Consider the following 26675-nt stretch of genomic DNA (forward strand, 5'->3'; position numbering starts at 1 on the left):
TTGCATTTCGGATATATATTGGTTATATGTATCTGATAGCAGAAGCTTAAGATTGTCATATATCTAATATTATGTAGTGAATCGTGATCAATAAAAAAGTAAATTTCGAGTTTTTGAATGCTATGTTGTTTTGCATTTTAAGTGACAAAATATATAACAGATCTAAGTTGAAAATTCATAATTATTTAATTTTCCTTCTCAATATTTAAGAGGCTTCTGTAAGAGAAACATATTTTATTATTAAAAAATCTTGACAAGAAAAAGCCTTTAAAACTTCACTAATATTATATATTGTTGAACATTTCAAATATTTTCTGTTGTAACATTTGGTTGATCTTCAGTATTAAAGTGCAAGTTTCTTCCTTATCTACATAACATATTTTTATCTCTAAGTTTTAAGTGATATAATCTCCAGTTCAGCTGCAAATAGACTGAATTCTTTCCAAAAAAAAAAAGTACATACAGATAACAGATCGATAACAGATCGCTGGAGTTTTCTGCATTATTTTTTTAAAGCCTTTACAAAGCTGCAATCTTCTCAGGGGCTCAATTGGTGAATTTGCTCTCAAAAATTTTGGAAGCATACACTCGGAGAAGTAAAAATTAAAATTGCTTTTTTACCTCAGAAAAATCCACATACTAAGATTGATTCTATATCTGTAGGGAATTGGCTCTATACTTTAGAATAATATTATTACTACAAAATAATACAATATATAAAAAATTCAAAATTTTCTTTGCATATATTGCAGAAGTCTCTCAATTAATTGTGAAAAGCCTGACACCATGAACATAACGTGCTTTGGTGTCAAAAATTGTTTAAACTGATACCAATATCATTTATTCGTGCATCCAGTTGACTTTTTATCATTTAGAGTGTTGGCCAAACTTAAAGCAACTCGCTAATGCGCCTTTTAAAATTGCAATTTTTCTGGAAACTAAGAAATAGTCGTTAAACAATTTTTTTATACATTATTAGAGCATATATATTGTATTTACTTACTTATTAAAAAAGAATTGTTATTACATTATTCAGATTTTAAAAAATGTACTAAATAAGGTTCGAGTTAAAAATGGTAGCCAAAAATTCAATAGAGAAAACTAAGGTACCAAATATGCCGAATAGCCGATAATTTTTTTTACATCTTCGTTCTAATTTCCTGTAGATTAGAGTGCAAGATAACGCAATGAAATTAAGTAACATTACTTCAATTGACATTAAGTGATTTTACTCTAGAATTGTGTGACATAGAATCATATCTTCCCTAGAGTAGTAATATAATTTTTATGAAAGCAATATTTGTTCTACAAACTTTGTTTTTGTTATATGAATTTGAATGGCATTGTTACCTTGGATGATATATGTATATATCTCGAACACAGTTTCGTTCTTCCACTAGTTAAATAATAATAATCTGAAAATATATAGAAATAAATATTATTAATTTAAGAGCTTAATACAAAGCAGGCGACATAATGTCCTACTCTTCAGAAAGCTTTATTAGATTAAATAATGCTAAGGTCGTAATTTTATTTCATCAAATAATTGAAGTTTCTATATTTTCATTAAATTTTAGTTCAATTCAACGCCTAAAATATTATTTAAATGAGGTTTGTTCCTTAAGTCTTTTGTTACGCATTCATAATACGACTTGTCTAAATGCTAATTTGTAGCCACAAAAGAATTAAATGCAGCATTAAAAGTAGAAAAACAAACACAGACACATGCACAAAAGCAGAATGAACTCTTTAACCTCACTCGGACATTTTAGCTGTGGAATATGCATTTTTCACCAAAGCTATTTGGCCTGCGAAAATGTCCAGTACCTGAAAAGGAGTGAAAGGCCATTTTATTTCATCGAAAAATGGTAAATAAGCTCCACTGAAGCCGGCACACCACTCACAGCAATAAAACTGAAAAAAAAATAGCGAAACTCCATATCAAAGGGGAAAAAGTGTGAACAATGCGCTGGCGTCGTTTTGTTGCAACGCAGAGTTGTTGTGCAGGAAATATTTGCGCTTCACGGTTGGTCGAAATGAATTTACAAAACAAAAAGCACACAAAAGCGGCGTCATGCTGAAAAAAGCAAGAAAAGAAAACTAACGCAACACGCCAACAACAATTGGAGCATAAACAAAAGCAACAACACAAGCGCTGAATAGACACGGCTGGCAGTTGCACCAAGGCGCAGCAATATAAAGCGAAGAGGTGTGGCTATGACCTAGCAATACGGCGCTAGTCGTGCAAACAACAACAACAACAACATGATAAAAACCAGCAAAGTGCTGTTGTGTTTTGTTGTTGTCAAGTGAGAAATGGAAAAAATAATGGTTGTAGCGCGCACGTCGCACTCTTGTTGCTGTTGTTGCTTTACATTTTTCTATTTCCTTTTTCGTTGCAACCCTATCTACCCATTTTCGTCAAGACAACTCGCACCTGAGCGTTGTAGCGGTAACAACGACGCTGAAATAGCAAAGCTATGTGATTGGTTAGCTTTTTTCAAATTGAAACAACAACAATTATGTATTTATTTTATTTCCCCAGCGGCATTACGTAGCCTAGCAAGTATGCAACAACAAAGCTTAGAATGGAAACTTGTTGCCGTGGAGAAATAAGCGGACGCGTGTGAACGAGAGTCAACTATAAGCGCGCACATGTGTTAGAGCGAGAAGAATAGCAGCCTAAAATTCAGTGGATGAGGCGGCAGCAGCTGACACATTTCCAGTGTGCGGTGTGCAATGCTCGACTAGCTGCTACCGAGTGCTGCCGAAGCGAACGAGTAGCGAACGCGATGCACTTACTCGTTACAAAGTGCTGAGGTAAAAGTGTTGGTGCTAGTGTTCAAAAAAAATGGGCGGTCGCACGCTGCGCTCAAAGTGCTCGCTAAAAGCGCTGAGCGTACACCTGAGTTCGTTGATATGCACAGCGAGAGAGGCGAGAGCGTGTTATATGATAGCGTATTATTTGTCTCGCTTCAACTCAAACAATGCTTGGCTCCAACGAAATGGGGAGCACATGCTGGCACTTTCCCAACTAACGGCGCTCCACACATTGCGTGCAGCGAGGCAAATATACTATATGCGATAGCAACAACATCAACTACAACAAGTGTAAACAGCAATCGAGCGTTTCTTGTTGGACTCATTTGGCAGGTTGCGTGGCGGCAACAGCTTTGGCGCTCGACCAGCGCAACATATCCAACCAGTTCGTGTTCGAGCGTGAGTGGTGTTGCACAGTGTAAACGGATGTTGTGGTGAGCTCACGTGAGCCAAGCGAGAATTGAGGAAGCTTTTCGAAAAAGTGTTTTTTGTTTTTGCGTATGCGCCGATTTTGACGGCTATTCATATTTGTGTCCTCTTTTGTGCGCTTCGTGTGCGCCAATGCACAGCCGTACGAACTGCTGTCGTAGTCGCCGCCGCGTTGTTCTTGCTATAGTGCATAGTGTTCTATCGGCGGCTTTGACGTCCTACATGTCCGTTTGACGTTAGAGTCGTATCAGTTTTATTGACGCTTTGCTGTGCAGGAATTTTCGAATTCAGTTGCGCGTGTCTGTATGCGCAGCTTTGTACTTGTGTCAGCCACATTTTGGCAGTGCTTGCTGGCGACGGTGACAGTGCGCTTACCTACATGTGGCAGGAAGCAAGCGGGTGTATTTTGATCGCTGTTGGCGAATTTTTAAAAACAACGCGTAATCAGTGTTAACAAGACAGACAATTACGAAAATATTTGTAAAACAAATATACAATAAAAAAAAACAGTAAAACTGCAAATTAAAAGAAAATGTTGAAAAATTAAATTTGTAAATAGTGAGCGTAATTTAATTATTACAAAAAAACTAAAAAAAATCAAATATTTCATATTGAACAAACTAACTCGTTTACGATTAAAAAGTCTTAATCATAAAATTACTGAGCGTTATTGAAGAATAGCAATAAATAAAACTTTGCGTGCAATAAGAAAATTGTGCAATAACCAACTTATAATACCAAAAAGTTTTGAAAAGTTCAAACAAAAAAATGGCAGCTTATGCACAATTCGGATATGGTGGCTACCCTTCTGCGTCACAGGTTAGTAATAGGAAAAACTTTATTTAATTTTACGTTTTTATTCGAATATGCTCTGCAGGTTATCAGACATGCAGTTATTTGAATGAAAAGTTAAAAAATTTGCATTTTATTATCTGCAAATATCGAAATAAATTGTATTTTTTTGTATCAGTGTATGCATTTTAAATTTTTTACACTAATATTTTTTTTTATACATACTTTTATTTAAAATATAAATAATAATAATACTAAAAGAAATCATTAAAACTATTGCCGAGAAATTTGTACCAAGACTTACTTATGAAACATATTGTATATATTTTATTATGCCATTGATTTAAAGAAATGCATATAATTTGAGTTATTTTACAAAAGTATTGATTTCTTCATGTAATCTCACCTTAAAGCCATTGGCCACATGAAAGGCTCTTAACTTATTTTACTTTAATATATAAAAAAAATGCATATTCTAAGTTGATACGGCAATTTTTCTTGGAGCCAGCTGAAAAGTTAGCGCCAGTTACAATACCCTAAAAATAACATAAATTGCACTGTTAGCAGTAAGATTATAAAAGGTATGTTATAGCAGGTTTTATACCTTTTATTACTACAATGTACGGGAACAATAGTGGAACCACTTCGCAAGGAGGTCGCCTACATTCACGCTAGAAATATCGGGCCTATTTTTAACGATGGATTCCAAAAAAAAAAGCACATGATATTTGAAATTTTTTAAATTTATTTATTTGAATAATTTTTTTTTTTTTAACTCTACTCTTGACGCGTCCTTGAATGCACTACTGCTGTTGCGGCTTAGTCGAATGCTTGGCAATAAATTTCAGCTTAATGTTTATAAATAGTTATTACAAAATACATGCTTTTTTGAATATATAACGATTTGACTGAAAATGGTAGCCATTTAAAAAAGTGCAAAATAATCAAAAGTCGAAAAAAACAATTTTTTCAAAAAAGTTCGTGTATAAACATAGCGAGATGTTTTGTGATTCAGTAACAAACTACAGATTTCGCATATCTTTTATAGATGTGTCGGAATCGTGCCAAAACTAAAAAACACTACTTTTGAAAAACGCGCTTAAATCTGACTCGCCGGCGCCGGGTTTGGGACTCGCAAGCCAACATGCTTTCGATCAAATGCTTTTTGGAGCATGTTGCTAGTTATGTCTACATTATAAATATGCTAACAAAATCGTTTGTTTTTTACAAACCGCGAAGTTAGACGACTCCCTTAAATATTGAAAAATTGATTGAATTCTAAAGCGTCTGATTCGCAGTTTAATTCCTTACACATTAGTTCCACTTTACTTTCAAAAACCTTAAACAAGCTTTGCCAAAGTATGTATATTATGTAACATTGTTTGAATATTAAAGCGTTTTATTAAGAAAAGCCGTGTACACCTGTTGTTTTCTCATTTAATAAAAATTAAAAATCAACTATATTGTAAGTTTGTTTCAATTCACACTATGTTCACATCTTAAGAGAATAATTTTTACATATAAATAAAGATATTTTTACAGTGGAGTGTGTAATATTAGTAATATATTACACAATTATTGATTTTTAAAATTAAAATTTTTTTAAAATTTATTTTTATTTTACCTTAGAAACGACACGCACATCTCATATAGTATTCCAAGGTTCAGACTCAGACTAAAAGTTATCTAAAAATATGCGAGTTTTATTTAGTATCTTTCCGTCGGAATTTCTTTTACTTTCAATGTGATATACGCACATACATACATAAAGTACATACATATGTATGCATGTACGAAAAACAAATAAAATTTTAAACCGTATTTGTTCATATGATATACGTTCTGTTATAGAAGTTCTTCAGAAAATTTCTATTCATTTAATTTTAAATTTTGTTGAATAGAATTAATAGTTGAATATTGCCATATTAATTATTTGCACTGCAGGCTAAGGTGCCATGTGCGCAAATTGGGAGTTTCTTTAACCAACCAGTGTCGATTCTGCGACCATGCGGACCCTGATCACATACTACATGATTGCCCTGCAACGGCAAAAAGATGGAGATAGTAAATCACATCTGTTAGCCCAGAAGCGCTGTTAAGCATCCTTGATAGAATGGGGTTAAATAAAGTGCTGCTATGAGCGGTGTGGGCACAAGAGACCGAAGTTTGCAGTGCAGTCCTTTACCTTAGTCTCAGCTAGCCAAAATAATGCAACATAATAAACAAAATAATGTAAAGGCAAATACAAGCTAAAAGAGAAACTCGATATTATTATGGAAAATAAACACATAAAAATTTATATGCGAATAAGGTCGCATTAAAAGTAAATTTAAAATTTAGATAATGCAATTTTGTTTAGAAAATGCATTCGTCCTTGAAACGCGGTCAAAACTTGTAGAATCTTCCATTTATTGATTAATATCAACCTGAGAAAACACATAAAGTTATCACCTATTCTTTAGCTAAGCATAGTTGTAAAATAAAATACGGAATTATATTATATAAAAAATACATAAATAAAATTCAGCGATATGACGCAAATTTATTATACATCTAAATTAATATAATCAACTTAAATGAAATTAGCTTCTATATAATTTTTGTAGTAAGAATATATAAAAAAATTGTATCTTTGTTGTTTTGAAGTCGATTACAATGTTTCTTACATCAAAAATATTACTATCGGCATATTAATACAGTTATTACAGACAAGCTATATTTAATATTATAATTATTTAATTTATTCAGTATAATAACATAGTATTATTAATAAATAAACACACCAGCAGAAATTATTATACACATATAAGAGGTGTATCATTGCAAGTGTGCTGTTACCTAATTAGATATTTGCAATTGTATCAGGAAGTAGTTGCTTAGTTAGTTTTGTGTTTAAGCAATGTACGTCAAAATATTTGCTCACTTGTGGACTGACCTATTTTCATTGTAATTTTGCTTTTATGACTCATTCCCGACATATGCCTTGAAAATTACCTAATCCTGAAAATAATCCAATTTCAAAGCATTGCTAGCATACTAATGTACAAGTTCAAAGGAATATTTGCATTATATTTTTACTTGTTAACATGGTGAGAAGATTTGTTAAGTGGCAGCAGATTTGAGCGCGTGATTAGTGAAATAATGATAAAAGAATTTCTTTTGAGGGATTTGCTGTGAAACAAGTCAGATGATTTCGGATGTCGATGAGTAAAGAAAGCTGGATTTACGTCATAAAACAAGCAGGTGGTCGGTGGTTTCTTCAGAATAGTTTACAGTAGATTTAATACTATTTATAAACTTGAATAATTGTACGTTGTTTTAGAGGCAAGATGTAGTTATTTAGAAAAAGCGGTAACTTGAGTAAAAATTGAGATATAGTAATGATACTTGGTATAAGGTACTTAGCAAAAAATGGAGGGCGAGTTCGTAGAAGGGCGTAATGAGACCACTGCCACGCCCACAAAACGTCATTAATCGAAAACCTCTAAAATGCCATCCCTAAGCACCAAGTTAAGATACAAAACTGTATTTTGGCACAGTGGATTGCTGTAGCAAGAGATACCTGTGGTTTGAAAATCTTGAAAAAGTGGGCGTGGGTTGGCCTCTAAAAGGTTTAGTGTGCATATCTCGTAAATCATTTAAGATACAATAACCAAATTCGCTCAGGGCAAATCTCTTAGGCGTGCTTAACCGACACTGCAAAAGTAAATGAATTATCCTTATAACGGCACTGTTAAAAACTACTAAAAGCACGATAAATAAATACATACAGATGGTTTTATAAAATTGGTCAAAATTAAACCATGAGCGTGTCACCGCCCACACTTAGGTGGAACCTCATATCTCAGGACCTACTCGACCGATATCGACCAAATTTGGTATGTGATATTACCTTGACATTCTTATAAAGATTTTCGAAGTTACAGCTGACTTTATACCACATAAAGCGGCCACTGTGGGAGCTATTTTAATAAAATTGAGATTTTTTTAATAACAGTGTATAGAAAATTGGGTGAAATAAAAGTATAATGGAGTTATAAAAACTCTTGAAACTTTTTGGAGGTCACCACCCAATTTTTATTTGAAACCATGAAACTGGAAAAGATTTTTCATTTTAGTAGAGAGAGCAATGTGTTAGCTGCAAGTGTTGGTCAAAAAGGTGCTTAACATTTTTTTTCACAAGTAATAATGCTATTATAATAGCGCCTATTTCACTCTTTGATATTAATCTGAGTTTCTCTTGCAATTTTGCAACCAAATGGAGGGTTCTTACGGTTTCTAGTTGTTGCTGAGTGATTGAAAAATTTTTCTGAGGATTTTTTTATGACACGAAGACGCATAGTGAATTACCAACTGTAGAGGGCTTCTAAAAGTAAATTCTATTTTATCAAGAATTTTTTAAACATTGTTTCTATATCAGATTTGAAAATTTTATGACTGTCAATTGTTTTTGCAAATTTATTATCAATTGAATTATTTATTATGAAGAGTTTAAAAAAAAACAAATTTGTCATTAACTTTCCTTGCCAAATTAGCTAATATAGCTTGAATATAATATTACCAATTGCAAGCGTTTTTGAAAATAAAATGTTTCCGTCGCCTTATTATACAAATTATTTATAAATTAAATTAGTTTTTAACAAAAACGTTAGAAATTTGAACAATACACTCTTTTCATGCGAAAAACTTCATATTCTCATTCAAAAATAAATGAATAAACATAAAATAATTCGAGTTATGTAGTATTGAGATATTGCTTATCATGTTTATTCATGTATAAATTAATATTAATAATACTTTTGTTTTTTTTTACATATATTTACTGATACACACACACACTGCTACACATGCGCTTATGAACATTCCAGCCAGGTGTTAAAAATAGTGAATACAAATTAAAACATACCACTTCATTTCAATAATTTACATTAAATATGCCACAAGGCAATAAAAATGTCAAAATTGAATTTGCCCCTTCCACGCCCCATGTACATGCCAAGCCAGAAACAAGGTAAAAAATTAATCAAACATTTTTTTTTAATATACAGCGTACGAAAATGACGCCAACTAACTAATTAAAATACAAAAAAAAAAAGCAGGCGCTTATTAAAAATTAAAACAGTTTTATTTTTCAAGTCATTAAGCGGATTTTATTGTTTTTCGTTAGCTCTCTATTTTGCCATGCGAGCAACAAATAAGAAAAAGTACGCCCATAAATGACTCACGCATTTGGATTTTCGGTGAAAATAAGAAAACAAATTTTATATAAGTAACCAAGTAGTGTTGAGCATCACATCAAGTGCGAGGGTCAAGACACGAGTGTGTCAGTGTGTGTGACACACAATCATTTATCAACTTTTAATTAATGAACTGACGTGCTTTTGACAGCGCGCTTTGCCACATATGCACAGTATACGTATGTATGTATGTATGTATGCATGTATATATTTAAGGGCACGCTAGCAGATTTCAGCTTAGCATCTTTTCTCAACGCACAACTTATCTACTAACTATGTTTATAAATAATTAAGCCCAGCGAAGCAATAAGAATGTAAACAAAATGATAGAAAAAAAATATTACGTGGAAAAAATTTAATTGCCTTGTCACAATTGTGTGGGAATTCGTCAGCTCTGAGCCGAACAATTTGTTGCTATTAAAGTACCTGCAACTCCAGACCGATACGAAACCATAGCCAGCGCTTTAAGTCTCTTTAAGGATATGTTGCGCCGGCGCGCATACCCGCAAACAAATACACGCGTACAACGCTGTGCAACCATTTTGTCTAGTGACCATTTTTTATCCTTTTCTGGAACGCTCTCACACATAACATGCGGTGGTAAAATAAAAAAAGCTCAAGCTAGACGCTGCCACAATGCGACATTTATGAGCGTTATGACAAGTCATCAAGATAGGCGCAGAGTTGCAATCCTTTTATGGCAACGCCTTGCACTGCAGTCTCAAGTCCCCGAGCATAATAAGATCCTTAGCAAGCCTGCAGCAACGCATATCCTCACTGCTTATTGTGCGCATACAAAAATATTAATAATTCATGATGTGACTTGTTTTATGCGTTCGTAGGGCGCAAGCAACTGTAAAACCGTTGTCTACTCCCACAGCTACCGCTACGGCGCTGCTGAGTGACCAGTGACCATTTGCTGGGCTATCGCAAATCGCAGATCGCAAATTAGATGCGTTGCAATGCAGCCGCTTCAGCGTTGTCGTTACAGTTGTGTGTGAGCCAGGTAGCAAGTGCCTCCGATTGGCGTGCATTTCATCTACAAGTATGTTATGTGACCATATGCGCATGCGGCTCGACCGCAACGGTGCGATAAGATCAGTTGTGATATTCTCAACTTCCATCTTGCCGGCAAAGATCGGCTTCCGTACGCCCGGTCCATAGTTGGCAATAAGCGTGTACACATTGCAATGCGATCGTTCGCCAACAGACGATAACAAAAACAAAAAACAAGAAACGAAGTACTAGTTTATAAATTTGTGTAACGTCGGTAAACGTAGCGCCCATCTGCGGCGCTACACGATCGTCGCGCTACGTCATGCGTACCGGAGAACGTAGGAAAAAATCCATTCACATTTCTTGCTGCTATTACTGCTACTATTTTTTCTCGCGCATTGCATAAGCTTCCTTTCTACTTCTGCACTTGTAAGGCTGACTGGTTGGTGTAGACCATGTAGTGCCGGTAAGCGCCACGATCACTCAGCTGCTTAGCTCTTCAGCTTCAAGCAAATTTAGTGAATTCAGTTAGCGCATATTCGCTGCACTTAAATTTCGCTTTTTGATCTGGCTAACTGCTACATCTAGTAAATCATGAATCGCTGAGAAATTCAGCAGTTCGCTTTTACTATAGCACCCTATATACATACTTTTTTAGTTGATTTGAACGTATTTCGCTGTACATCTTTCAATGATCAACAATTCTACGTCGTGCGTTTGCGCTTACAGCAGCGCAGGACTCGTTACTTTTTAGCCGTTTGCTTCTACATTTTGTTTTTCAATTGGGCAAAACATTCGTCGAGGTGTTTATTGCGTTTGTGGCGCAATCTGCTTTGCACTCTTGCTACTTCCTTGGCGTTCTGTCAGTTTACGCTTATTCACTGTATGATTTATGATCGTGAGTTTCAAGTTTTATTGGTTTTTAGTCATTGCTCCGGAGTTCGTATGGGAAACGATCGACTGCCGTAGATTTGTATTCGTGGTTTTTGTCGACTATGGTTTGATGATTCGGCTGCTCTTATTGTATATTTGTATTCCTTCTTATTACTTATTTATTTGGTATTTTTTGTGTGGTTTGATTTAATTGATTTCTGATTAGTGCTCGTCAAGTTTGTTTTTTTTGGTAACCGGATAAAATGATAAAATGGGTATTTTTTAATTCGTTTATATTGTTTGCGGATTTTAATAATATAATTTATATATGTAAATAAAAAAAGTTAACTTCAGTTGCACCGAAGCTACATATAATACCCTTCACAAATACAAAAGATTCCAGACAAGAAATTGATATTGATCGGGCACTTTGTATGGCAGCTATATGTTATAGTTGTCCGAAATCGGCGGTTCCGACCAATGAGTAGTTTCTTGGGAAGAAAAGGACAAGTACAATATATCAGATCGGTATCTCTAAAACGAGGGATTACTTCGCAAATAAACAGACAGACAGACCGACGGATATTGCTGATCATTTATATATAATATATTTTTTAGGGCCTCCAACGTTTGATACTGGTTGGTACAAACTTCTTTGCAAATGGAGGGGCGTGGTTGAAGTTTAAAGGGTTGAAAATGGTTTAACTCAATTTTCGGCAAAACTGAAAATTTTATAGAAAAAAGTTATATGGCAAAGTTATAAGTAAAAAATAGAACTACGACCTTTGTATTAACACCTTTTTCACATAACATCAAAATTTGTGTGAAGAATTCAAATATCCCAGTTTTTGAGTTTTTTATCTCGTTCAAAAAAGAGCTTCTTTCACGAAATTTGCAAAGGGTTCCATCCTACATTGATGTTTTTTGATTTCAAAAATTAGTTACCACGGGTTATATAGTCTGCTAGGCAAAATGTTTTTGATATTTGTTCTATCGAAATAATGGAACCCCATACTAAAAATATTGGTATGCATACGAAACGATCTTGCTTTTAAGAAGTTATCTCATTCTTTATGTTTCTCCGAAAATCTCCGTTCAATAAAGGGAGCATATGGTTTATAGGTTTTTTAAATTAATTATTTTGAATACTTACTATCTTTCGTTATTGTTTTCAAAATTTGAAGTCGCATTAAATATATCTATGATATGATAAGTTTTTGTGTGCAATAGTAACACAGACTTGTATGGACTTGTATATATTCTATACTTCTGATTACAAAATTGTTTTGATTTGATATTTGCGGTCGATGACCAAATCCATATACTTTGAACTCACCTGCATTGAGAGCTTATTATGTAGCTGTTTTGGGTTCAGAAATCAATATACCAGTGATCAGCCGATTAAATAAAAAACTGGTACACTCACACTATTTAAATTGTTCTTCCAAAGTTTTTTTTCCTATCCGATCTTACGAAAGAAAAAACCTCATCCCTGATTAACTTACATTTAGATATGCTACAATACAATTTGACTGAAAGGGAAGTAGACTAAACTTAACCGATGGTGTCAAGATCTTTGCCCTAACGTTTTTATACTCATGCAACATGTTGCTACAGAGTATAATAGTTTTGTTCTCCTAACTGTTGTTTATATCGCCTTAAAATAATAGAGTTAGATATAGGTTTATATGTATATATAAAAAATCAAGATGATGGGGGCCGATGTTGGACAATGGGCGTGGCCCTTTTAAGCGAAATAATATATCTCCGGACCTACTCGACCGATCTCAACCAAGTTCGGTACATAATTCTGTTAGTCCTATGTCACATTGCGAAAATGGGCCAAATCGAATCCTTGCATCAAAAATGGGTAGGATTGAGTCAGTACTTCCCTTAGTGCCAATGTGCCTAATATAAGAATTTTTGAACTTCCAGCTGACTTTATACAACATATATTGGCCAATGTGGGAGTTATTTAAATCTTTGTGCCTAAAATGGGTAAAATCGGACGGACATTTTTTTTAGTCCCATATGATTGGTCATCAGTATTTTGAAACCTCCGACTGATTTTACTCCATATATATATGTATTTATTAATTTTTATTTTTTTTTTGATTTCCTTAAAAATAAGTTCTCAGGCATACCTGAGGCATACCATATTCTCTGCTCACAATACAAGTATATCCTATATAATGATTTCCGACATTCCACCTGACTTTAAACCGTTTAGGTTGGTAAAATTGTGTGATTTGTTATATTAATTTTTAGGAAATTGTATTTTAATTAAAGTAAGTGAACACGTGTTGTTAAAAGTTGTAAAATTATATTATCCTTAATATAATCAATTCTAATCCTTCTCTCTCTCTCTAGCCTCTTTGATTGAGTATATATCACATATAACTCATTTGATGATGATTTTAATAAAATTTTCCCTGGCGGAAGTAAAATATGGTGTAGTAATGAAACTAATTGAGTCTATGACCTTCAAAATAAGTTAATATGATACCAAATTTGATTGTAATCCATTCAACATTTCGTCGAACAATGAAATGGAACCCTTTCGCTACATTTTTTACAATTGCCAACAGCTGAAGGTATTTAGCCGTCTTTGATTCTTGCAAGTTGCAAGAGTATAAAATGTTCGGTTAAGCCTGAACTGAGCCTTTCCTTACTTGTTTATTGCTATATTCATCAGATCAAAGGAGATACCGTATCCATTCATAGTCTTTTAATACCATTGTATTATCTTTTCGGATATTATTCCCTACCATTTTGTATATAAATAATAACCTAAAGTTATCCAAGCTTGCTGCTCATCATTATAATGTCAGTAAAGTTGTTTTTGTGACAGACAAAAAAAAAAATAAAATAAAAATAGTAACAGAAACCAAATTTGATTGTAAAACATATTTTTTTTTTTAAATTAAAAAAAAAAATTTTTTCCAATATTTAAAAAAAATTATATACATAAGAAGTAGTCACTATACTCTCGCAACATATTGCAAGACAGACTTTAATACTTGTAGTATTTTTATTTAACGCCTATTTTTTCTAAACTAAATGCATATAATTAAATAAATAAATAAAACAATTTTTATCGATATCATCAAGAATCAACAGTTACTCTTTGATAATATTAACAATAACATCTTCACACATATGTATGTATATAACACTTAAACAATACTTCATTATAAGCGCAACAATAAAACTTCTAATAACTAAATAAGCTGTTCATAAAATGATTCACATATTTCTCTTTGTACATAAACATAAAATCAATAAGTTTGAAAATGAATAGAAAATATATAAAATTCACCATTTTCTACCGCAAACAACCGGTTATGGCCGCCACTACAAACGCTAACAGTCGAGAGCTAAACCAACAATATTTAAATATCACGGTTTCTTATTTGACAAAATGCCATTTTCTAAACACAAAAGCATTTCGAGAATTTATTATTTCATCTGCCATAGTAAATTGCGAATTAAAATGTTAATTAATTTTATTTTATGACCGCATAAACCGGCACAACATCTGCATTACAAACCGACAACCGAAACGACCACCAGCCAACAAATCAGGCAACCGAAATTTTGTGCTAACACATACACTTATTCATATATATGGTATGTATAACAATACTTGTGCGCTTGTGTGTGAATATGTACTACATAGCTGACTTGGCAAACCTAGAGCAGCAGCCATTAGTGCGGCTAATGAAATTCTCGCCATAAAACTGATTAGACTGATGGCTAGAGGAAAAATTCTACCAATAAAACTAAAAACAAGTAAGGTAAGGAAATGTTCGAATTGTAACCGAACATTCTATACTCTCGCAATTTGCAAAAAGCAGGCACGATAAAAGGGTTATAGTCAACCGGAAAGTCGAAAATCGCTATATTGTTTATACTATTGATGCTAGGGGTAGGTCTGAACTGATTGTATTTACTTTTGTCGTCAAGAAAATATGATTCAGTTGTATGGCTGCGAAGTGTGCTCTAAAGCTCAGGGAAGCTGTGTGTATGTTATGTATAGGGATCCGAACAAAGACACGTCGAAATTTTCTCCTACTCTAACTGCATCCCTGGAAACTTGGTTCACTGCGTCGCTGAGTCTACTCGTGGCGGCTCTTTCTCCGCTCACATACCGATATGGATACGAAGAAATCGCTAGAGATGAGGCATAGTGGATGAGTCGAAGCGAGGGCGGAGTCTCAGTTTTAGGCTGCCGGACCACTGTAGTGTTTTTTAGGCAGAAGTGGCTGCTTGCTGAGCTCGCTAACGGTGCGCTCAATGTTAGTCAAGGAGTGTCTGCTCTCACTAGAAATATCATCAAGCTGCTTCATCATCAGACTCGTTTGACTGCCTGGTCACAGAAAAATCGCTGGCAACTGCAAAGCCGATGAGCTAGCCAGAGGGGCACCCTTGTCCCGCTTTTGCGTTCTAGCACTGAACCAATGGATCTTGCGTGCGATTAGAAGGCGATGGTCAAAGAGCAACTCCTGTGCGATCTAGGCACTTTCTCCTCCATCGCCCAGCCTTTGCCCGACTGAGGCTGAAACAACTCGGCAAACCAGAAGACGTAGCCGAAACTGACAATAGCCGTCTCAACAAATTTGTGATAGGCTCGAAGCGCTTTGTCGATTTGTAAGGGTCTTATGATCCAGTATATACGAATTTTTTAGGTTCCACAACGGACCGGCATTCTAAGTTGTCCATGTGAGACCCCTATTAGGACCTAACCTAACCTAAAGTATACTCGAGAAAATGTTTCAACTCGATTTTATCCATTTTCGGCACTAAGCCATATTAGAGAAATGGAAAGAATAGAAAGAAAAATATGCTCTCTGAGATTCTTTAAGATACCTCACAGATTGACTAATATATTATATTTGGTATAAAGCCAATCGACATTTTGAAAATTCTTTTATTAGATATATGAAGGCTAGGGTGCTTACCCTTCTTCATCTAATTTTAATAATTTTTGGCACCAGAATACATTGTTAAGTGGAAATAATATTATTTGAATTTCATTAATATGTCTTACAGCTTGACTGATTACACTGATATTAGTGTTTGGGGGTTTGAATAGTTATATTTAGACGTCTACCATTTTTAACAGACACTGCTTCTGAAAAATTGTATTCTATAATCGTTCATATATGTTATATATTGTATATGTATTATATATATAATGGATGTGTGATTTCCTTATGCCTAATATGTAGCCTGTAAGTACAAAAACAAAAACTTGCTTAAATATTCAATACAACATATCACAAAGAAACTGACCTTCAGCGTTGTTTATTAAAATCACGGTGAAAAGGAAACGCAGTTTGCAATCTGGACATTGTGTTAACACAGTCAGCATCTGCTACGGTAGCTATTTGCAACGGCAGATACAAGCCAACTGATGCAACCGCAAACGTTTGCTACAGTACGAAGCAAGTGCTGAGCTGACAGCGCACAGAAGCTTCTCAGCGCGATCAAAAATGCCCAAGAGCGTCGCAGAGGCTGATCGAGCGTTGATACGGCAATCGGCGGCGGAGCAAAATTTCAACTGTTGCAAGGGTTGCCGCAGTATGGTGGCAGCTCGTAAGGCAGAAGCAAGCGCTGCAGTCCTCATATACACACTTACACATACATACTTACATACATATCCACATACTCGTACATATATGTTAATATGCATACATATCAGCGCAGCAGCATCAGCGCATAATTTTTATATGGCGGGAAGTATTTTGTTAAAATTATACGATCGTAAAATGTTGCACTAAGTGCAAAATGAACGAAATTTATGTCAAAATAAAAGAAGAAATAAAACGTAAACAGCAAGGTGAGGGACAAAAAGATTACACAGGTTACCGCCTACCATGCAAGTATGAACAGCATAAAAGCAGCTTCCGAAAAAATGGCCGCAGGAGCAATTATGCAAAATATTTAAATAATAAAAATAAACAAAAAGAGCGCAACAACAAAAATACAAAGCAAGCGAACTTAATAACATGTAAACTTCGACTGCACTCTTTAGCAGACTGTCGAAGCATATAATTAAGTGAAATTTTTTAGAGCGACCGAAATTTTTATAGCGTCACTAAAAAATGGAATTCGTAAAATATTTGATCGAAAGCTGTCGATTTTGATGCGCACTAGATTTGGTGCGCAGACAATGAAATATGTTACGCATTAGGGCGTAGCCAATTCTTGCCGAAAGGCTCTTGAGGTCAGCACAACGCAACGCCTTCGATATTTCGGCACAAGTCAAATTCAATGAGAGGCAAATTAAATATGCGGCTTGCAACTGTTGACTGCTAAGAAATATTCCATTGAAATGCATAATTAGCGGCTTGAGGCTGGCCACTGGCTAGACTGTTGGAAAATATCGCTATAATGGCTGTAATTATTATTATCTTGCTACTTTGCTCTTCTTTTGTTAGTATATATTTTAATTTTATAACTTTAAGTATTAATATACATAAGGTAACAAAAATCTTTCAAAGAGAAAGTACACAAAAAATATTTCTAAATTAATATTATATTCAAACTCAGTAATTTATATTTTAACAATTCCTTAAATTGCCTTTTATTTATGATTCCTCTATTACTTAATTATATAAAATAAAAACAACATTCAATATAATATTTTAATAGCTTTAGTTGGTTGAAAAGGGCGTTCGCAAGAACAGCTGATCGCGAGCGATCTCACTCAAGCTAGCCACATTGGAATATGATCCAACTAAACACTATTCAAAAACTGTCTTTAATGGTAATATGTGGAAGACATCCACTGGTTGAAAGAAGGACATTCGCAAAAGCCTTCCTGACCTTCAAGACGACCTAAACAATCCGCAGCACATGCGCTGCTTTCTGCCGATTCCAATTTCCCCAATTGCCCACTATCCACACTATCTCAAAGTACTTTTGTGGAAAGCCATGTGTTGGTGGTGTTTCAAGACCTGAGGTGTTTGTCTAACATATATTACTGCAAGCAACCATTACCTAAAGAAAACGGGTATTTAGCGTCTACCAGAGCGTGCCAATTTGTTCCATTTTTCATTTCTTATTTGCCTATGTGACTGGGTATCCGGATGATGTTTACAGAGTTTGTCACTAAAATAGTATTAATTGCCTTCTTACATAACGATGCTTTAGATGAAAACTTATAGACTTGCTAGCTGACGCAGAATTGCAGTTGGCGCCTTCTTTTAGTTTCAAAGTCTCAACCTAAAAAAATAAATTGCAGTAGTTTAATTTGAAGCTGTATAGGGATTGCCACATAAAAAACTTACTCCTGGGCCTGCTTCACATTTTGAACACACATATTTCCCCGTTGGTAACGCCAATAAAATTTTGGTTCATTTTGCTTATTGTTCTTAAGGTTAAGCTTTACTAGTCTAGACCATTAGTTGCTAATCGATTATTTTATTTGTGGGTTAGAGTGCCAGTTTTGTGAGAAGCATTTTTACTTGAAAATTTTAAGATCCCGTTGTCAGCAGCGATATTTTCTCCCTGTTTTCATGGATTGATAGTAATATAATATTATGTATGCAAATATATATAATATATGTATAGTCCCAAGCATTTTTGATATATTTTTTTTAAGTTTTTATGTTTGCCTTAGTGGTGGAATTCGGCAGTAGACTCGAAGGTTTTTGGCCAAAGAAGTATATGTTGTCTAAATACTGCAATTTCTTCTGTTAACCATAACTAAATTTGAAGTTGTACTCCCGAAAAAATTGGTTTTTACTATAGTTTGTTGAGTAGTGCAGCATTCGAAATATTTTCCGCTAAAGATTTGACACAGAGCCTTACATCTTCCAATTGCGTATGTGCTAAATTATTATCATTAAGTTTTGTAAAACAGTCGCAAATATTTTAATTAATGTTGGGAATATCTAAATATTTATGCTATTATTTATTTTACAACTATTTATCATGATGAGCTATTGAAAAATATATCGTATACCAAATACTTACGCCAAATACAGAAACATAACTTCAATACTTATAAATGCATAATGAAAATTTTCAAAAAGTATTTTATCGTCACTTTAATTTGAAGATTGTCGATAAAAGCACAACGCTAATTGATTTTTATATGTGTTCATATACCTATCATTCCTGGCCTAGTATAGCCTAGTATGAGTAATGTTGATTAAATATGAATTGGCGGTCGGCATTCTTTTTAAGTGAAGTATTTGCTGATAAAAACATGGTACTTAAGAAGACTCATTAATTGAAAAAATAATATATATAATATAGTATGTATGTATTTACAAGCATACTGAAACTCATAATTTCAATGCCAATTAATATACCGTAGAAAACCTGATGAATATGTAGCTTATATTACAATACTTACTTAAAAAATAGACGAGTTTTATCGAAAATAGTAGATTTAAAATATAAAATATAATAATATAATTTTTTATCAAATTGATTTGTTTGCCAAAGAACTCAAACGTTGGTGAGGAATCTAACAAAAAAATAGAGGTTTTGTGAAATGATTGAATGAGCAATAAAAAAAAAGTATAATCTTGTAATGATATATTAGATTTTCTATAGAATCTTAGAAATATAAAATCTTTCCTAAGCTGTACATCCTTCTCTCTCTAAAAATATATTAAAGTTTAGCGAAATTATTTTGAGGAAGTCATAATATACTATTTCCTTAATAAATTGTAGTTCTCACTAAACTCGTTTTCTAAATCAAATTCTTATTTTTCTTTTTTTTTAACCTATCAAGCCTTCTTCTCAACTCTCCACACAACCATTTTGTTGCTTGATTATTTAATATCTTTGATGCTGATTGAATCAATAAAAAAATCTTCACTCAAACACTACACAACAAAAATTCGGCTACATAACCTGCCACAGCAGGGGTGTACCAAGAAGTGTCTGAAATTATATTTATGATGACGCTTTTAATTAAGACGCATTAATAATGTAAACGTGTTGTTCAACGAGTCGGCTGCACACAACCAATACCCGATCACTAGATTAAATCAACGATTCGTAAAGTGATAATCGTAACTCAGAGGCTTATCAGCGAGGAAGCCATTTTATAGTGCCTATATTAATTTTTCTCCTTTACAGGTTTTCAAGTCGATATAAATTTTACATATTTACACAAAATTATATGGGTTTCTCCATATAAAAAAGCGTTAATTATTATTTTTGTTTTAATTATTCCTCTTACAAATTTCCTATTTGTTTAACTAAAAAAACATCACATTAATTTGTATTTAAAAATAACTGTTTGTTAACGATTTATAATGAGATGCTTTATGCTCTTCTTCCAGCTGTTGTCCGCCAATCTTGCGCAGTCACCGCAAACAGGCGACTCACCAAACACACCCAACACCTCTGCAATGACCGGTTCTGGCATCGCCAATGCGCCTGCGCTCAGTCCTTCGAATGTTGGCGAGTGTCGGGTGAATAGCGGAGCAGGCGGCTCAGCGGATGCGCCCAGTGGTGCAATGAGTCCGGATGGGCTTTCACAAAATTCCAACAATACAACTGGTGGTGCGGGTGGCTTAAATAATCCCGCTGGCGGCGGTGCACTCGATGGCAGTGTTGGCGGTGTTACTGCTGCCGGTTTGGGTGTCGCTGGTCCCGGTGCTGGTGGTGGTTCTTGCTGCGAGAATGGACGTCCCATTATGACAGACCCGGTGTCGGGTCAAACAGTATGTTCGTGTCAATATGATTCGGCGCGTTTGGCGCTCTCCAGCTATTCGCGTTTGCCAGCAGCCGGCGTTGGCGTTTACGGCACACCCTATCCGTCGACGGATCAAAATCCCTATCAAAGTATTGGTGTGGACAGTTCAGCGTTCTATTCACCTTTGGTAAGTAGACATTAAGTTAATATTTTCAAAATACTGGCATTTAACTGGGAATTCCGAAAAGCGCAAGCGTTTGCCATTTCGCCGTCGCTTGTCGTAGCCACACTTTAAAATTGTAACGCGCTGTTTTGTCGTTTATACTTGTAAATGCTGTTATATTGCTCATACCTTTATTGTTATAGTCCTTTCCTTTGTTGTTGTTGTTAATGTTGTTACAACAATGGCCGACGACATGCAAACTTGTTTATGCATGTGTAGAACAACAAAATGCGACAGTAAAGCAGTAACAATAACAACAACGTGTAGAACAACAACTACAATAATAGCAACAATATCGCTGTAAACAATTGCCACCGACGTTGCCGTTGTAGACTGTGCCTTCGTCGTCGTTGACTCCTTCGTTGATGTAGCCATTTGACTTTGGCAGCATTTGTGCCACTTTTGTTGTTGTTGTTTTAATTGTTGTTAATGTGGCGCTTTACTTCTGAAGGCTCAAAAGCTAAAATGTGCATGCAAGCGCTTAACGTTTGAATTAATGTTGTTGCTTGTATTATTACACTCAAAAAAAAAACTTTGTAAAATTTTTATTTTTATTTTTGACTTTTTGTTAAAAATGTTTTCCATACATGGACTCGATTTGGATCGGTCAGTTTGTTTGGCAGCTATATGCAATAGTGGTCCGATATTGGCGGTTCCGGCAAATGGTAAGAGACTTGGTAAGAAAACGATGTGGGCAATCTTTCAGGCTGATAACTCAAAAACTGAGGGACTGGTTCGCGTATATACAGACAGACCGACGGTCAGACGCACAGCCTCACGAATATGGTTAAACCGACTCTACGCGTCACGCTCATAATTTATGTATATATTTTATAGCGTCTCCGACATTTCTTTCTGGGTGTTACAAAGTTCGTGGCAAACTTAATATACCCTGATCAGGGTATAAAAATTGAAGATAAGCCAATTCGGCGAATTCCTCATGTACTAACACTTACCGATAAAAATTTCTCTCAATGCACATTTGTGGCAACAACTGATTTGCACATCGCCATGTTGCAGGCAATGTCATTAGAGGAAGCGGCAAGTTGTTGCCACTCGTAAATAACAGCCATTGTGGAGGGCGCCACAGTCAAAGCGACAAGCAAGCCAACCAAATAACTGCCCAGGCAGGCCATACTTCTTTTCTGTGGCTTCCTTGTGGCAGCCATGTGAGTTCTTCTACACTTGTGTATAGAAAGAACTAGCTGCACTCACTCCAGCCCAATGTACATTTTATGGCTAACCAATTTCACCTCAGCTGGTTGCATGCAGCACTTTATTTGTTGTTACAACGATATGTCTCGTTGTGTCGCTGCTGCTTCCACTGTTCGTCTGCTTGTCAATATCATGTCGACTAAATCGAATTATCATTATGGCTGGCTGAAGTTCAGTTCACTCGGCGCATTTAAACGGTCGACCGCTCGCTCGGCCGGTAGCTTGGTCGCTCATCGGCTCGGAGGTCTTTTGGGGCGTCGAGCGTTGTACGAACGTTTATTAACAGCACCGCTTGCTGTACTTTTATTGTTGTTATTATTATGTTTTGCATTTGCTGCTCGTCTTTGCCACACTGGCTTTGTGTCACACACACACTCACTCTTTGCTCAGCGCCAATCCAAGTTTTCAACGCTGAAATTCGATACTTTATCGCAACGATTGAGCAAAGCAAAATGATATCATTGCAAAGGGTTGAGAAGCCGGCAGGCGAGCCGTGTATATGGGTAAATGTTGAGTCAAAAGTCAGTGGCAAGTACTGTTGAATTTACGTCGTTTGCGTCCCGTTGCCGTTAGGCTTACACTACGGAGGCAGACGAAGCAGCGAAATGCGAAGAAGAAGAAGAAGAGTGAAATGATGGCCTTTGGCCCGTAATTGTGTGCAAAGAGCGTATACTAGTGACTGCACTGACAACTGCAATAACAACAATAACACAACAACTATAGCATAATGCAAAGCAAAGACAATCACCATAACAAAATTAAAAGCAACAAAGCGCAATGACAACAGTCAACAAATATAATGTCAGTGCAACACCATAACAAATATTGGCAACGACAATACCAATAACAACAAGCTAGCAACAAATCACATTGGTCTGGGGTCAGCGACAGTTGGTGGGTTGATGAGCAAACAAATACCGGTATATCCGTAGAAACTTAACGACATTTTGCCAATCATGTTCCACATTCACATAAAATCCAAATTAATAATGAAGTGCCCCGTTTGAGAATGGGTGGCAGCATGCCGATATTTGGCACTATGAAGTTCAGCCAGCCAGCATTATTATCGCTTTAGTTTTGTTTGTGTGTATGTATTGTATGTATGTCAGCTTGTGTGTTTTCATTGTTTTGCATTTCATTGCGATTTTTACTTTGCCATTTCATATTGCTTGCGTTCGGTCGTTTAGTTAGTGTGACGTGAAAATTCAATTTTACTTAAACATGAGCAGCAACATATGTAAGTGCAACTGCGACATTTGTGCAACCATACAGATAATATATGCTGTACTGAAACATTGTATGTGATTGAGCAAAGAAGCGGCTTATTATTCAACCGATAACTTGTTCAAGGCAGCAAACAAATTGGCAACAACACGAAGAAATGCATATTGTATAGTATGTTAAGTATATAAGTGTAACCACGTCTATACAAGCAACAACAAGATTATATTGCGCGCCTATTGTATGGTTAATAAATGTGAATTTGTAAATAAATTTAAATGAATTCCAATTCGTAATACCAAATACATATAGACGTGACATTTTCGTTTCTATTGGCCTTTATTTTATTTTTGATAGATTGATGGCTGACGAATATGAAGTAATAAACTGAGCTAATATAATTGAATAAGCTGTTTTTCACATAGAACTAGGGCTGCAAATAATGCATTAAAAAATACTTAAATTAATTTTTTGATTTATTTTGTAATGCTGAAAATTTCATTTAAAAATTTAAATCAAAATGTAAATAATTTTGCGACTCTGATCTTAGTGACTGTTTCTTGCTAATCTTTGGTTGCTTAAACCAAAAATGATAGTAAAAATTTCATAGCACATATAGTTTTTTGTGTTGTAATCAAGGGGTGTAGGGGTCAAACCACCGGCTCAAATAGCTCCACATCAGTCGTAAATTTTTCCTTCAAATTTGTTACGTAGTGTAATATTTTTATTTTTAAGCCCAAAAAAAATTCACTTGCAGCCTATAATTAAGAATTAAAAAGGAATTATTTTCGAATTTGTATTTTTTTGCGTTTGTATACTTCGTGTTATGCCAGTTTGTATCTTTTGAAAGCGAAAGCTCTTTTTAATAAAATATCAACATTTAGCTTTTTTTGTCTAAATAATCTCTAAATTGGCAATAAACATTCTCGAATATGTCGAAAATAATTTCGAAGAGTAGCTGATATTTTTTTAAATTTTACTTCACTCTAAAACATATGTTTGCTTTAAATAAATTAAAATATATAGTTGAATAGATTTATTTCAAAAAATATCCAAACATAAACCCATCGAGCATATATAATTCATAATTTATGAAAATGTGCGGTCAAATCAGTGCTTACCGACTTACGTAATAAGATGGAGTACCAGAAACCTATTATTGATTTTTTTTTTATTTCTTAATATACGAAAATCGTGAAATTTTCGCGATCCTTAAGTATCTCTTAGAACTTTTCGGATTTTTAGTGATGTTTTTATAGAACTGATAAATATATTAAAATAATTTTTGTCATCTGAAAATTTTATTAATACATGTAGTCAATACTCTTTTTAAGAATGATTTGACATTTTTGGTATATCTTATGAGTTCATACAATTTTAATTCTCACTCCTGTATTGGAACATTATTACAGATGTAATGGATATTCAATAACTTTCAAAAGTTTACAATATATATGTGATTTTGAAAAAATGTATAAATTTTTCACGAAATATAGAATATTAGCAGCATTATGCATTTCGATTCGATAATCCCTTTTGGAAACAAAACCCATTGGTTTCTACACCAGAACTGTTTTTTATTACTGTGAATTTCGAAAAGCAAAATATGATGTTCTTATAAGCTTTAGACTTGGGTTATGTGTTTCAAAAGCATAAAATGATTTTCGGTATCCAAATCAAGAACAGGCACAATACATTTCCTCAATCATTTTAAGGAAAGCTGTCGTGTTGACAGTCCTTGGGTTCGACTACCGTGACAATCGTTCATCTTTTAGTCTGTCCTTTTGGTATTATTAGGTATAATAAAATAAAATCAAATAATAATAATAAATATAAACAAAATAAAGAGTGTTTTTTTTGGGCGAAATCGATTTATAACTTCCCCTTGTGTATACAATGAAATAATGCTAAACACGTCTGTTTCCATATAACTATAGCTTAAAATATATTAGTTAAAGTTCATTAATATTAATTGTATCCAAATTTCATAGCTATCAAATATATTAGAAGAAACATGCAGAATCATGTTTACAAACTCGTAAATATTAAAAATTACTACTACCGCATAAAACTAATTGAAATCCATGTGCAGCCAGTATATAAAACTTATTTCAGCGCATACACTAATGAGAATAAACATACACACACATACCTACATGCCACAGCAATGCAATGTGAAACTTTTTCAATAACACTTTTCAACTTGTCGAAACTGCAATTTTTTAGGCTAATCTACGAAGAAACTTTCCATACACAATATGCAGCCAAATGTGGCAAGCAACAAAACAAATGAGCGGTTCAACTTTGATGCAGTTCTAACGCAGCAGTAATGATATTTGTTGTAGCAACACATAGATGCATGCATATATACCTATGTATGTACTTGATTATATATATGTACATCAAGGTTTTTGAAGTTTCTTATAAAGAGAGTCATTATTAGATTAACGCACCAACTTTGACGATTTTGGGGCAACATTAAAATGCAACCAGACAAAAAGCAGGTAGAATGAAAGCTGCTAAAAGATTTATGAGCGCATGAAATTTAATGTTAATGAGACGAAATGAAAATAAACAGAAGTTTATAAATGAGCGGTTAGAAACTTTGAGTGGCAATGAAGAAATAAGAGTAGACCTATATGTATTTGATTGTGTGGTGGGAAATGTAAATTGAAAGAGAGAAAAAGGCGATGCCAAGTGGTTGTAATATTTTATGAAAATTTTATAGTTTCGAATCAGAAACAAATAAGTTCAAACGTCATTTAAGATTTGTGTAGGCTTCATATAATTTATTTTGCCTGTGTAGTTTTGCGGCTGAGTTTTTAAAATTAAAGATTTTTGTTATCTTTTTGAACTAAATACTTGCTTTTTGTAATCATAAAAATCGCGATGTTTCGTATTTTACTTGATATCTTCGAAATAAGCTTTTTCAATAGAGCCTCTACGGACGTCGCTGAACGATGATGTTACTGTTGTGTATTATAGTTCAATAAAGAAGTATTTGTTTTTTAATTTAGGGATAACCGTCTTCTTCTCTTCCTCTTCTGTCAATGCCTTAATCCGATGCTCTTGTATCAGAATTTTAAAATTAATTGTTATACAAAAAAAATATATATATATGTATATATAAGATTGTGAGAGAAGGTAGCATTTTGATATAAAGATTGGTGAAATATTGTTGCTACAAAAGCCTAACATATATTAT

At 34.4% G+C, this 26675-nt stretch overlaps 1 protein-coding gene across 1 annotated transcript in view; it reads left to right on the forward strand.

The window, feature by feature from the left end:
* The first annotated feature begins 3156 nt into the window (after positions 1–3156).
* Positions 3157–26675, forward strand: part of ara (araucan) — a 39275-nt gene continuing 15756 nt past the window's right edge. The window contains exons 1-2 of the mRNA XM_070111355.1: positions 3157–4068; positions 20456–20998. Of these exons, the coding sequence (XP_069967456.1) occupies positions 4018–4068; positions 20456–20998 (594 nt within the window). The 5' untranslated portion in view covers positions 3157–4017. The remainder of the gene's footprint in view (positions 4069–20455; positions 20999–26675) is intronic.

This window comes from Bactrocera oleae, chromosome 6 (genome assembly GCF_042242935.1).
Source record: "Bactrocera oleae isolate idBacOlea1 chromosome 6, idBacOlea1, whole genome shotgun sequence".
Classification (NCBI taxonomy): Eukaryota; Metazoa; Arthropoda; class Insecta; order Diptera; family Tephritidae; genus Bactrocera; species Bactrocera oleae.